A 13,003-nucleotide genomic window follows, 5' to 3' on the forward strand; every position below is an offset into this window, starting at 1 on the left:
TGAACTGGAGAAGCGAAACCTGCAGGTTTGTCAAGGGGCCTTCCACCAGACAATTGCGCTCCTTGAAGTGGAGAAGGAGATAATGCCACAGCGGATGCTTGGAGAGCACCTTCGGGTTGCCAAGAATGACCAAACCGTACTTGGCTCGTGTTAGAGCCACATTAAGACGGCGAGGGTCGCTCAAGAAACCGATGCCTTGATGGTCGTTGGAACGAACGCAGGAAAGGATAATGAAGTCCTTCTCACGTCCCTGGAAGGCATCCACAGAGGCAACCTCGACTTCCTTATAATTCTCTTTCTTGAAGCTTCCAGTGGCCTGCATGGAGCTGACAACGTAGCTGCGCTGTCCCTCGTACGGCGTGATGATACCGATATCGCCAGGGAGCACGCCAGCTTTGAAGAAACGAGTGACAATCTTTTCCACATTCTGGGCTTCCGTGCGGTTTAGGTACGATGTTCCAGAGGCTGATATTTCTTCCGCTCCAATGTTAGACCAGAACATCATCGGGTTATCACCAACCGGCCAAGGGAAATCGACGTCACGGCGGATGCGATCCTGCATGGTAACGCCGTTCTGTAGAGTACCTTCGTAAAACATATTCGAGGGGAACAGGGAAAGGCAAGGGTGCATGCGATATTGAACTTGCAGTCGAATCGGAGAGCAGCCGAGAATGACCAATCGCTCAAACAAAGACTGGTTGAGACCGGCCGTGGCCGCCTTCTTGTTCATGATGACGGGTCCAAGCTGTTGGTGATCTCCAACCAGCACAACCTGCTTGCAACCCAGTACTAGCGGAATCATGCACTCGGGCTCTGCCGACTGTGTCGATTCGTCAATCAAGACGGTTCTAAACTTCATCTTAGAGAGACGAGGATCGCCTGCGCCAACGCAAGTGCAGCAGATAACATCGGCTGCGTTAAGAATCTCACGCTCCGCAGCACGAGTAAGCTGTTTGAACTTCTTCTCATCTTGGCTCGAAAGTTCTCCGACATCGCTCTTGAGTTGGTTGAGCTTGTTGAGTTCCACGTTCGTGTCGTTCATGCGAACTTGCTCGTGAAGCGACAAGAAGTTGACAGAAGACTCTACGTCCTCCCTTGACTTGGCGGTGACACGCACCGTCTTCAACCCTGTCAAGTGGATGCGCTCACAAAGCTGGTCCACGGCAACGTTGGAAGGAGCACATACCAAGACCGGTCCTCCATTGATCTTGCACAAATGATAAATGATGGTCGCGGAAGTCACAGTCTTTCCGGTACCGGGAGGACCTTGGATCAAGCTCAAAGGCTTCTGTAGCACGCTTTTGACTGCGTTGATCTGACTGGCATTCAGCTCAGGAAGTCCTGGAACGCTAAACTTGCGAGGTAACTGAATCTTCATCGGCGCAGACGCAACCTCGTGGCCCAGAAGACGGTGGAAGATGTATCCTGACACGCTCATCTCATCAATAGCGAAAGTTTTCATAGCGTGCTGCATGCGGTCGAACGAGGTGGCTTTCCAGACATAGTCGGCGCTGAAGTTGTGTGTGCACTCAGTCGGTACAGATTTATGGTCACCCTTGGTCCGCAGCTCGATGGTGACTTCATCCGACTGGTTATTCGGGATCTTGATCACGTAGCCGACACCTTCCCAGTGCGGACGGAGCTCTCCGGTGTACCTCAGGCGCATCTCGTCGCCTACAGCGAGCTTAACATCACCCAACTCAAGCTTGGGCAGGACGAAGCTAGCAGTGTGCTTATTGTTCAAGGCCATGTCCCAGCGCACAACAAGTCCATCCTGTGACTGCGACTCCTTCAGCTTGCGGTCGTAGTCGGCCTCGATTTTCACAAGCGGCCCAAAAACGTTCTGGTACTGGAAGGCATCGTCGTAGCGGAGGAGAACCTTGGCAATGACCTCCTCTTGACCGGCGCCCTTCTCGAGATCGGCAATGGTGGCAGATGCGTTATCCTTCCAGAGCTCCTCCAGCTTGGCGATCATCTGTGGGCTAAGATGGCGGGCGCGGAGCTGCTCCTGATCGGTTGGGGGAGGCACGAGCCAGGGAAGGAAAGAGCGGTCCTCGATCAGCGGCTGCCAACGCGAAGTGTCCCAGTTCATATCTTTCTGCGAAGGCATGGCGGCACATGGCTGGCGGCACAGCAGAACGACAACAGTGTCCGACTTGGCGGGGATAAATCCAAGCAAGAAGACGTTCTTGGTGCCGCAGTTGTAGCACTCGAGGATGGTGTCGCCGAGCGAGGAGAGCGGGTGCAGCTGCACCTCCTTGTGGCGGGCGCGCACGAGATGGTTGATGATGTGCGACGAGGACGTGTTGCCGCGGGCGCTGCAGAACCACTTGCTGCAAGCCAGGCACTTGACGACGCTGCCGGCGTTGTGGATGCCGCAATAACTGCCCTCGATTTAGTTGTGCTCGGCCACAGGGCTTCGCTACTTACGCGCACGCGTGTGCCGGAAGCTCCACCTCTTCCTCCTGCTTGACGCCTGCCTTGCCGTTTGCTCCGTCGACGGGCATGCTGACCAAGCTCTCCATGTCATCGTCGTCGTCGTACATGTCCGTCTCTTCATCGTCCATGCGTCGCCGGCGGGACCCCGTGATGCCGCGGGAAAGATCGCCGTCCAGAATGCTCTCGTCGTCGCCGGCGCCGGCGTTGATGGTGGCGGCAGAGTCGGACACCAGGTGGTTGCCCATGTGCGTGAAGGCGCCCTCCATGGTTGCTGGGCCGCCTGCGCTGGGTCGCTGTGGGGGAAATTTGTATGCGCGCGGGCGGCAGTTGCTGGCCAAATTTGGCGGGTGGTGTATGTACGCGGAAGTGAATAAGCCAGTCGTCTACACCATCGCTCGCTGTTTGTTTGGCGGGGAGCGCGGGGGGTTTGCGCGGAGACGTGTGGCGGCGAAAGATTGTCTGTTGACGAAGTGGGCTGCCGCTACCGCATTCTCGTTGGCTGTCGGAGCTTGTGGCTTGGCAGCCCGTGCGCTGGTTCGGAAAGGAAGGGTCCAGCGCCTCGAATACGCAGTGTACTGTATACTTCACATATGCTCGAATTGTTCGTCTTTGCTCCAAATTTGCTTCGGATGATTCTTCTCCACTATGACCAAGAACACACTCCACGATAAGTGAGCAGCAGGAAATTAATCAGCTGGTGGTGGCTTGCGCACACGGCTGCAGGAACACTTGCAGGAACACTTGCAGGCAGAGCCGCATACTAACTCTTATGTATTGATCTTCCAGCGTCATTAGCGCATGTATTTCAGTTATCATGCTTGGAATCGCTTACACGTACGTATCTAGTCTGATCAAAGAATATGGATGGCAACAAAATGGACACGGAAGAGCAAGGACCAGTCTGCGCAAGCCATGCTTCCAAAATTGCGTGTATCTCGCACCTACGGTGTTGATCTTACTACGATTCAGAAGACGCTGTGTTTCATCGGCGGTTCTTTCGGGGGCTGCTCCCACGATCCTCCCCGGCACCTGCATGGACAAAGTCACGTGGCGCTCCGGGGCCGGCCATGCATGCCGAAAGGATCACCGTCGGTTCGGCACTGAATTACTACGGAGCGGGATGCTGTCCCTGTCCAGGCTCTATCCTCCCGTCTGCGACCCGAGGGAAGCGTTACCCTCCGTCGGTTGGTCTCCCGTCTCCGCGAACCTGCTGGCTGGTGTCAAATCATCTTCCAGAGCGATGAACGTACCAACAACCTCTCCAAAGCGTAAGTGAACGTCACCTTCTGCTCAGATTCACCCGAGGGCTTTCACTTATAGCGATTGCGGGGTTCAAGAACGCAAGGCCAACCACTCTCTAACCCTATAGGCGAGATTGGTGTACGACGAGTCTAGCCACACTGCGAACTTGCATTATCTTCTGCTCTGGTCACGTTCTCCTCCACGGTTTTGACTGCAAGTGCCGCGTTATAGGTGCAGCTCTCTGCTATCAAGAGGTCAGACGCAATGACCAGTTCTACCTATCTACCTTACCCAGCCGAGGTGCGTCTACGAGGCATGGGTATGGCTGTCGCAACTGTTTGTTTTGTCACAACCAACCTGTGGAGACGACGGCCGCGCTACTGGCAATTATAAACTTCGCTTATGTTTGTCTTAGAAGTTTTCCTTTTCTTGTTCTTGCAATACCGATTGCTAGCGAGATTAGACTGCAGCATGCGTTGCAGAGTATTCGTCGGAAGATGACCCAGGGAAGTAATCGTTCCCGCGATGCCACGTCGTCTACAGTGACTACGATGCCTTTTGTCCGCCAGCCAATCATCGTAGATGATCACCACACTCTTGCATGCTCACGCGAACTCCTCTCGAATGCCGCAACACCCGCTCCAAGGAGACGCACCTCTAGCTCTTAGGCTGTCCCAGGCTGCAGACGGATTGCCAGGGGCGGGACAACAGTCGGAGGCATAACTAATACGCTCCACGCGATCATATAGCGGCTGGCGCGCCCCGTTGCCAGTCGATGTACGTTCGGACTGTACGTAGGTAAGGCATGATGCTAACACAACCCCCTGCAGTCATCTGTATGTCCACATCCCGCTACTGGCCAGGTCCGTCCTCACGCCCACAATGTCAAATAACAGTCCCCGTGGTCAAAATGATCGCTTGAATCCATCCCGCCCCTGCAGGCTGTCACATTGCATCCTGCAAAGCAATGACTACGACACTGTCTTTTTGCGAATTCAAAAAACCCTGGCTGGAGCTAAAGCATACCTCACTGTAAGCGTCAGCTTGACTTTTGAGGCGTACACGCGTAATCAGGACACGATATGAGTTGTCGAATGAGCCTATGTTGTTTCCCTGGCCGCTCGCTTCCCCTTGAGCTACTTATCGAACCACATAATAATGTACGCAATTAACGTTCAGGAGGCCAAAATACGCTCACCGGAAGTTCGCGTCCCACGTAGAGCAGCCGTCATAGTCAAACAAGGCAGTAATGATCCCCAGATGGTATCATTCGATCGAGCGGTCCTTCAGTGCAAACTCAATGCCACAGCCAGTCCGCTTCCTGGTGCCTTCACAGCACGCAGCGGTTTTTCCTGGACCATACTTGAATTGTCACATTCACGAGAACACGAGGCTCCTGAACAATAAAGTGCAAGCGTACACTGTACGACAAGACATCAGCCACGCTCTTCTCCGTAATAATGCTCCGCAATTCGGAGTACGACGAGCGGCGGAATGCATTCTTGCTCACATAATTCTGCAGACAAGGCTGCTTAATCACATTGACGCACGGTTGCAACAAGATCCTTCGAACTTTGCCCTACACTGTAACCTCACGTCTGTCGATGCACGCTCAACCTACACAAAGACGGCATTTTCCTACTATTGTTATGCTGATCCACGCTCTCGGCCCCTGCAGCGCGTCTACAGACTCACCGCCTCACTCCAGGGCAACGCGCGCACGCGCTGTGCGTGCGCCTCACCGATCAATGCCGTGTGATACGATCTGATCTCGACCCTCCGCCAACGCCTTTTCGCCCCGCATCGCGACATACACCATGGCTTAATGACACACATCAGCACGTCTCCACCTCGTGTAAAACACCCGAGACCAGTCGCCACCCCTTGCCATCCATCTGTCGTACAACCTGGAGTACCCCAGATTGAGCTCGCTGCACGAGGCACAAGGTGGCTGTCCAGGGCGTGCACTGCACGTCGCTCCTCTGGGCCAGAACATCTGCGGCATGCAGTGCAACGACGTGGAAGCTTCTTCACCGGCGGCCTACTGTTCTACGCGTGCAGGACAACAACGCGTCAAGGCCTGTCGCTCACGTGCGTGCGTGCAGCGCTGTGCGACATCTGCGGCGGTCGTACTAGCTCCATTCTCGCCGCAACGACTCAGATGCAGCCTCAGGACGCGGCTCGCGCAATATGCTGCGTGCGGGGTAATTACTGCATACGTTATGGCAAAGAAGACGAGCATGAGGGTATGGATGGGGGCCTGCGTAACGTTCGTGGTCTGCGGAGTGCAGGGCCATCGCATGAGTCCTTCGCGCCAACTCCTCCCCTGCACCGCACCACACGGAATTCCGTCAGTACCTCCGAGTACGTCCTTCCCCTCTTTTACATACCCAGCCCTCACCCCAAAAACAATGCACGCAGAACACGCACCCCCTTCCTTCCGCACGTTTCCGCATCCCAGAACCCAGCCAGCCTTGCGTCCCTACGCGGCCCCGGCCGTGAGTTCACGCCTGGGCATGTCACCACTGCTTCCTCCACCCCAGCCCAGCCCAGCCCAGCCCACTCGTTGTCCCCCGAACGTGAGTTTACGCCCAGATGTCAAGCCTGTCCGCTCGATCATCGCAGGCCCAACCAGACTGTGGCCCCAACGCGCACGCCGAGTCGGCTCCCCTTGCGCTCCTTCATGCTCGAGCTGAAAGCCACCTCGCCCCGCCCAGTACAATGCTCAATCGCCTCTTCTACCCAAACCATACCAATCCCACATAAACTCAACCCCAATCTAGGCAAGGGTCCCCTCTCCCTCCCCGCAATCCTCCTGCGCGTCGAAAAAGCAAACCCTGCATGTCCCGCGTCCGCACCGGGACGTGGCGCTCGTGTGCGGCCTTTACCTTTGACTTTCACATTTGCTTTTTCCTCTCTTCCCGCGGGTCCGGACACGAGCGGGTCGCGGGAGGGCCCGGTGTTGGTGATTGGCGCGTGTGGCTGGTGAGGTCGGTTTCGCTGTGCTGGGGCCGGGTGTGGGACGGGAGCGCAAGTTCGGGGCTGGGTTCCTCCACTGCCTCCAGAATTCGTCCAGTCAGAAGCAGCGGAGGGAACTCGGGCAGTGGAGCAGAGGTACGTTGGAACTACGTAGTGAGGGTGAGCTAGACTGTGCGTTCGCGCATGGGAGCCGTGTGGGTAGTTCAGGGTGCAATAGAGAAGAGTAGTAACCTGCGCCTTGATTCTCCACCCTCGGATTGCAGCGTAAACGAGCGGTGCGTCTAGCATTGCACAGGGTCAGGGCATCTCGAGGCAGTTCAGCCGCAAAGGAAGATCCGCGACACACCATCACACATCACACCCAGCTTCAGTCCAAACAAGACAAGATAAGAACATGTAGCACAAGCGCGTCCTCACACGCCTCAATTGGCCTTCACGGCCATGGTATCATTCACTTTCACTATCCCTGCCCACATACCCTCCCTCCCTCCCTCTTAAAACTTTTCTCCATGCCCCAGGCCCGACATATCCATGTCGTTCGCCCGCCATAAAACCCAAAGTATAAAAGACCGACCGCGTCAAGGCAGTCGATCGCTGGAACCTCGTCCAGAAGAAGTGAATCAGGCTAAAGAAAAAGAAAAAAAAAAGACAAATGCCGCTCAAAGGATGCCCGCACGCTACATCAAAGCAAATGAAAACGACCAGATAAAATCAATAGATAGCCACCCAAAGCAGAACAGAGTCCGAATTCCAGACTCGTGCCTCCCCTGCGAGTCATGGCTTCGTGACAGCGACTTTTGCGTTCCTTGCGCTGCGCTATGTCTCTGAATAAACAACAAATGAAAATTGCTCCGAAGATACAGAAGAAAACGGTCCGTAGAGCAGCATGCTGCTCCGGCGCGGTTGGTATCAAGCGAGCGAGCAACGAAGCTCTGAATAGCAAATGTGCCCAAGTCTATGCATGATTCCCCAATGTGATGTTTGTATCCCGATAAGTTACGCCGAAAAGATCCCAGGATGCCGCTGTGGCGAAAGAAAATGGTGGTGCATGGGGGTATATACTGCTGAGATACCAGATGCTGGTTGCGGCTAAAAGAACGACCACCGTTCTCCGCAGGGTCGCTGGACTGTGCGCTTTCAGGAAGAGGATGGGTCAGGCGAGATGAGTTGATCGTACGACCGGCAGAGTTTTCCATGTGCCGCAGTGCCGGGGTGCCAGTTGTGACGTGGTGTACGCGGCAGTACGGCAGATGCGAAATCGTCGCTCTGGTTGGTTCTATGGCTTGTCGCACGTGTTGTCCGAAAGGAGTATGCGGGTCGATGCCGCCCGCCCGTCCCGCATTGCGCGCAGATTACCCCAAGAACGGGAAACCAATCCGCAAGAACAATGCAGCCCAACCGACTGATCCTGAAATCGTACAGTACCAACTCTCCTGGGAAGGTGGCGGATAGATCGTAGGTATAATATAGTACACAAGAAGGGGAATCCTTGCATCTGAGACGTGACCACGGTAATGAGGGTGTAATTTGGGCGTCAGAGGCTCGGATGGTATAGTAACATCCACAGGTTTTGGTTATCGCTCGAGAGTGCTACTGCGACTGATAGCATCCCAGTCCTGTTCTTTCCAGTCGCGATTGAATTGCTCTTCTTTGCGCTTCTTGCGCTCGCTGGGAGCTCGGATCAAGCGTTTGAAAATGTTGCTGCTGTTGGATCTGGTATTGGGCTGCTCCAACGGCGGGTTCATGGGCTCTACAGATGCCCGACGCGAGTTGTGCCCAGCCATGGCAGACAGAGTCGATGCTGGAACGACGTCCTGCTTCTTGATCTTGCAGAACAGTCGAGAGAATAGGTACTGCTCTCCGTTGCTATCGAACAGGGGGATGTGACGGTAGCCCTGTTGAACGGCATTCAATTTAGCCGTGAACTGCGCCAACGGAGCACTCTCCGGCTTTCCTTCAATGGTATTCCAGACCGTCCAGCGGACAAAAACCAGGTCCGGATAGCGGGTGGTTACCGTCATCTCAATCTCGTCTTTGAATTCTGGGTTGTACCCATTCCCTGGAACGGTGCGTGTCCTCTTCTTGAGCGGTTGACCGATGCCTGAGTATCCGTCCTTGTGGGAAGAGACGTCCTGGCCACCGATCCCGGTCGCGTTTGGACCAGCATCCTCGGCACAGTACATCTCAAACTGAACAAATGGGCTGATAGGAGCGTCGGTCTTCGGCCGTGGAAGTTGCTGAGCAGAAATGATCTGCACAGTGAACTTCACTTGCATCTTTGGTGCTCGCCGTGGACCAACCACAGGCGTCTGATCGTGATACCGGAGCTCGGCGGGTTTCAAAACGTAGCCGCTCCGATCATTGCCACCCGCAAACATGGCCTCGTTCAGTTGCTGTCCGAGATCATATGTTTGCCAGTTGGTAGCGGCCATCTGAACACCGCGGCGCCAGAAACGGAGTGGATCAAAGTTGCTCGACATGATGCGATGTCCACTAGGGTACACACGCATTAGAGACGACATGTTGTGCTCCTCGAGACGCTGTTTATCGCGGGCCCCGGGTTTGGTGAGCTTGTCGAAGACACGTTCGTTGAAGGAAATGACGTGGTTGGGAGTCTCGGCTTCCACCGCATCAAAGTCGGTAAACTTGATGCCCCGAGTGTAAACGCCTAGGCGGCCTAACACCTCGGTAATATTGCTCGTCTTCGTCTTCTTGGGCTTCCTCTTCTCTTGATCCTCAGCGGCGGTAGCGTGAGGGCTGTCGCTGTCATCGGCGGAGCTGATCAGAGACGGCGTCGCAATGTATGTTGTCGAGGTGGCCGAGGTACGAGGGGATGCCCAAAAAGCATTCGCACGGTCTGGAGGACTCAAGGAATGGGGGCTTGAAACGAGGGGAGAATTGGGGATAAGGCTATTGTCCAGCTGCACAGGGCGTGACCAAGGCGAACTGAAGCTACGCTCGCGCTTGCGAGTGGTCAGTTCCTGGGCAAGCACCTTCGTATCAAGCTCCTCGGGAGGGCCTTTGACCTTGATAAGGATCCTGCCCTTGAGTTCCTCTGGCGATGGCAATTGGTGACTATCCGATAACGGTTGCCTAACGAGCTTGTCGCTGAACTCCTCGATCATGGTTTTGACCATGATGGACTGCTGATCGGGCGAGCAGTGGACCTCAAGAGACAGAATGAGGGGATATTGCGTCTCCACGAAAGCGTACTTTTCGATCACCCTGATGGCGTCGAGGAAAGTGATACTCTTTGTGAGCGTTCGCCCATGTGTGACAATGGGCTTGCCGTCATTTCCATCCCAGCAGTCGATCTCCAGACAACGGCAACCTTTCTGGAGCGCAGTGATGTAGGCTTCGGTGCTGGACGTTCCTTTCACTTGAGGGCCCAAGAGGTAGGTGTTGTGGGAACTCGAGATGAAGTATTCGTTGAGGGGACGTTCAAGCTTGGCGGTCTTGTTGTTCGGCATGAAGATGGGGTTGTGCACATCAGAGGTGAGGAAGGTTTGGAAGGCGGGAAAGTTCATGGTCGGAGGAAGTGGGATCTCGCCATCTTCAGGGGGTGTCGATTTTGGCTTGGCAGCACTTGCCAGTTTCTCGAAAATCGAGACCCAATGCTCAACATTGGCGTTGACGTCGACGCCCTGTTCCCGTTGGAGAAACTCGAAGAAGGTGTGTTGGTCCATTCCGGAATTGGGGGCAGGCGTGAACTGCTTGTAGATCTGCTTTAGGTCTTTTCTCTTCCTCAGCCGTCGCACAAAGTGCAGGAACTCTTCTTGGTTGAGGCTGTCGGTGTGATCTTGGTCAGCCTCGACAAAATACGACTGGAGCATCTGCTCGGAACAGTTGATGTGTAGACTGCGACAAAGCTCGATGGTGCCCTGGAGATCCATGGTTTCCTCCTCTTGTGTATGGTCTTTTCCGTTAAATCGCTTCTTCATCTGGCGGTTCCAGACGAGTCGAGCGCTCTTCTCTGCAAATCCCATGAGGCTGGCCATCATATCGATCCGGTCGCGAGAGACAGCATTTAGAGTATCGGTCCACATGTTGAAGACAAACGGGTCAGGGGCAACGAGGTGCATGGTCTTTATCCTGCCCTTGGACCGGCTTGTGTCCGAATATACAATGGTGAGCCAGAGCGGCTCAAACCTCTCGTCGTAGCCCAGCTCTTCGCGGTAGTGCTTGGCGTCAGCTCCAGTGCGGAAGTCCTTGACATCATCGATGTAGAAGTACTTCCATGGCCGGGAAGGGTCCCAGGAGACCTTTGCAGAGTCCAAGTCAAGGCGCAGGACGATGTTTTTCTTGGCCTTCTTGGTGACCTTGAGCAGCATGGTGCCCTGCTCTACTCGCGAGTTCCGCTTCGGCGCCGACACAGAAGTCGAGGGAATGGAGCTGACCATAGGTCGGGCGTTGGCAATGCCGAGAGCATCGACAATGGGGTCGCCATCCTCGTCCACGACCACCTCTGCGTCTTCGTCGTCGAGATAGTTGATGTCGAGGTCGGAGAGCTCCATGGCGCCCTCGACTGCGGTCCTGCTGTCGCTCCGCCGGCGCATGATGACGGGTCCGGAGCTCTTCTCTCGTTGGGCGGCCGAGCCACCGCGCCGGAACCTGTTGGGCAGGCCCTGTGCGCCCCGACTGACTCTTCGTATCAATCCGGGGCCCCTGCTCAGAGCCTCGGCCATGGCGCTGGGGGAGGATGTAGGCGGCGTGCTCAAGGGCGGCTGGATGAGGGACTCGGGCAGCATGTACGAGGGCACGGCGGGCAGCGAGCAGCTGGTGAGCGGCACCATGCCCTCGGGGGTCGACGACAGACTGCCATTGCGGCCAAAGTGGGACGATATGCTCGCGGGGCTGCCGCGGGCGGCGGGGATGGTGATTGCGCGCGCAAACGAGGGCTGCGGCGAGGGCAGGCGCGGGCGGTGGGCTCTGGGGTCTCCGTTGAGGAGAGACATTTTTGGAGTGGTGAGCGGGTGAGGGAGCGAGGCGAGGGCTAGCGCGTCGGCATGCTGGTGGGCGTGGGAAGGAGCGTTCTTTGGGGCGCGCCCTCAGCGGAGTGGATTCAGGTATTATAGACGTGGGCGGTTCAGGCGTCGCTACCAAAGCAGCATGGCGCGCGGGAGGGATCGTGTCGCGCTGCGTGGAACGGGGCACTGAAGCGCGATGCGCGAGCTCGCTGCTGTGCGATGCTGGTCAGCTGCAGAGGGCGTTGGCTTGCGTGCAGGCGCGCTGCATGCAGTGCAGCACGAAGGAGCAGGGGTGCGGGCGGGGCGTTCGCGTTCGCAGCGGGCGTCGTGGGGGGCGAGTCTGTCGGCGCACCGATCGGGCTGCTGCAGCTGCAGGCGGCCGTATGGAGCAGAGGCGGGTTGGCGGTGCAGGTGGTGATGTGCGGCGGTGGTGACGGGCGCTGCAAGCCGGCTGGGGAGCTGGGGAGGTGTGCGGCCGGTTGCTCTAGGAAATAGCTTTGGGTGGCAGCGGCCGGAGCCACTAGGCTCTGGCAGCGCGGGTGCACTTGGGGGCAGTTGGGACGTGCAACGACTTTTCCAACGGCCAGCGCTGTGCCTAACCGCGGGCGGTGTAGGGCGCCGCCGCCGCACGCAATCCACAGGCGCCGCGTTCCCCTGGCCAGTGGCCGCGACGACGCCGAGTAGTGGCCTGATGGGCTACCGGATCTTGCGGCTGCGCGCGCGCCCTCACTCCAAGCCTCTCGTGCCGCTCCTCCCACTCTCCCGCCCCGCTTTCCTGGTGAAACCGACAGTCAGCCTGCCCGCTAGCCCATGACGATGCGCCCCGGCTCCCCTGCACGTCCTCGCTGCTGGGGTTGAGGGCGCCTGAAAATCTCCGCCGCGTCGCTGCTGTCACTCTGCCTGCCGTCTCTTGCACGCGAGCCCGCCAGCTGTACGCCGCCCTCGTCAGCAGCGCCGCCGCAATTCCACGGCAACCGTGGCACCCACGACAGGCACGCGAATCACGGCTCGTTGCCCGCCCGATACAAGGCTGAGCGCCCGTCCGATGCGCGTCGATGCATCCTGCTGGCCAGCCAGCAGGGTTAATAATAGCCAGTCACCGCGCCCGGCTCGACGTCGACGACGGCAGCGGTGCGGAGCGCGCCTGCCATGCTGCCATGCATGCCTCGCAACACGAGTACCACGCTGACTGCACCTCGGCAGGGCGTGGCCAGCGTCCCTCTGCCAGCGAGCACCCGGCCAGCTTCACTCTGTCCAGGGCCGCTTGCCGTTTACCCATTCCATGCGCCATGCTCACCGACACATGCCGTCCCTGCGACCGCTCGCGGTAATTTGAGCGCTCTGCTGGCGCGAGCACTATCCTCGACATCCTAAAA

General features: G+C 56.9%; 5 protein-coding genes across 5 annotated transcripts; 2 read left to right on the forward strand and 3 right to left on the reverse strand.

The window, feature by feature from the left end:
• Positions 1 to 69: 69 nt before the first annotated feature.
• On the reverse strand, positions 70 to 2,979 carry CC84DRAFT_439224 (uncharacterized protein). The gene is made up of 3 exons (XM_018186275.1): positions 2,431 to 2,979; positions 1,128 to 2,384; positions 70 to 283 (listed from the first exon to the last, which is right to left on the reverse strand). The coding sequence occupies exons 1-3, from the start codon at positions 2,703 to 2,705 to the stop codon at positions 181 to 183; spliced, it is 1,635 nt and encodes a 544-aa protein (XP_018039869.1). The 5' UTR covers positions 2,706 to 2,979; the 3' UTR covers positions 70 to 180.
• Positions 2,980 to 3,163: 184 nt separating this feature from the next.
• CC84DRAFT_439258 (uncharacterized protein) lies at positions 3,164 to 3,933 on the forward strand. The gene is made up of 2 exons (XM_018186277.1): positions 3,164 to 3,707; positions 3,777 to 3,933. Exons 1-2 carry the CDS (start codon positions 3,254 to 3,256, stop codon positions 3,806 to 3,808), a joined length of 486 nt encoding a protein of 161 aa, XP_018039870.1. The 5' UTR covers positions 3,164 to 3,253; the 3' UTR covers positions 3,809 to 3,933.
• A 1,384-nt stretch (positions 3,934 to 5,317) lies between these two features.
• CC84DRAFT_1160640 (uncharacterized protein) lies at positions 5,318 to 6,704 on the forward strand. Its single transcript, XM_018177545.1, has one exon. It carries the CDS (start codon positions 5,507 to 5,509, stop codon positions 6,668 to 6,670), a length of 1,164 nt encoding a protein of 387 aa, XP_018039871.1. The 5' UTR covers positions 5,318 to 5,506; the 3' UTR covers positions 6,671 to 6,704.
• A 443-nt stretch (positions 6,705 to 7,147) lies between these two features.
• CC84DRAFT_439270 (uncharacterized protein) lies at positions 7,148 to 8,045 on the reverse strand. The gene has a single exon (XM_018186279.1). The coding sequence runs from the start codon at positions 7,854 to 7,856 to the stop codon at positions 7,338 to 7,340; it is 519 nt and encodes a 172-aa protein (XP_018039872.1). The 5' UTR covers positions 7,857 to 8,045; the 3' UTR covers positions 7,148 to 7,337.
• Positions 8,046 to 11,730, reverse strand: CC84DRAFT_439269 (PLC-like phosphodiesterase). Its single transcript, XM_018186278.1, has one exon. It carries the CDS (start codon positions 11,613 to 11,615, stop codon positions 8,235 to 8,237), a length of 3,381 nt encoding a protein of 1,126 aa, XP_018039873.1. The 5' UTR covers positions 11,616 to 11,730; the 3' UTR covers positions 8,046 to 8,234.
• Positions 11,731 to 13,003: the final 1,273 nt, after the last annotated feature.

The sequence above is a fragment of the Paraphaeosphaeria sporulosa genome (assembly GCF_001642045.1).
Source record: "Paraphaeosphaeria sporulosa strain AP3s5-JAC2a unplaced genomic scaffold CC84scaffold_2, whole genome shotgun sequence".
NCBI lineage: Eukaryota > Fungi > Ascomycota > Dothideomycetes > Pleosporales > Didymosphaeriaceae > Paraphaeosphaeria > Paraphaeosphaeria sporulosa.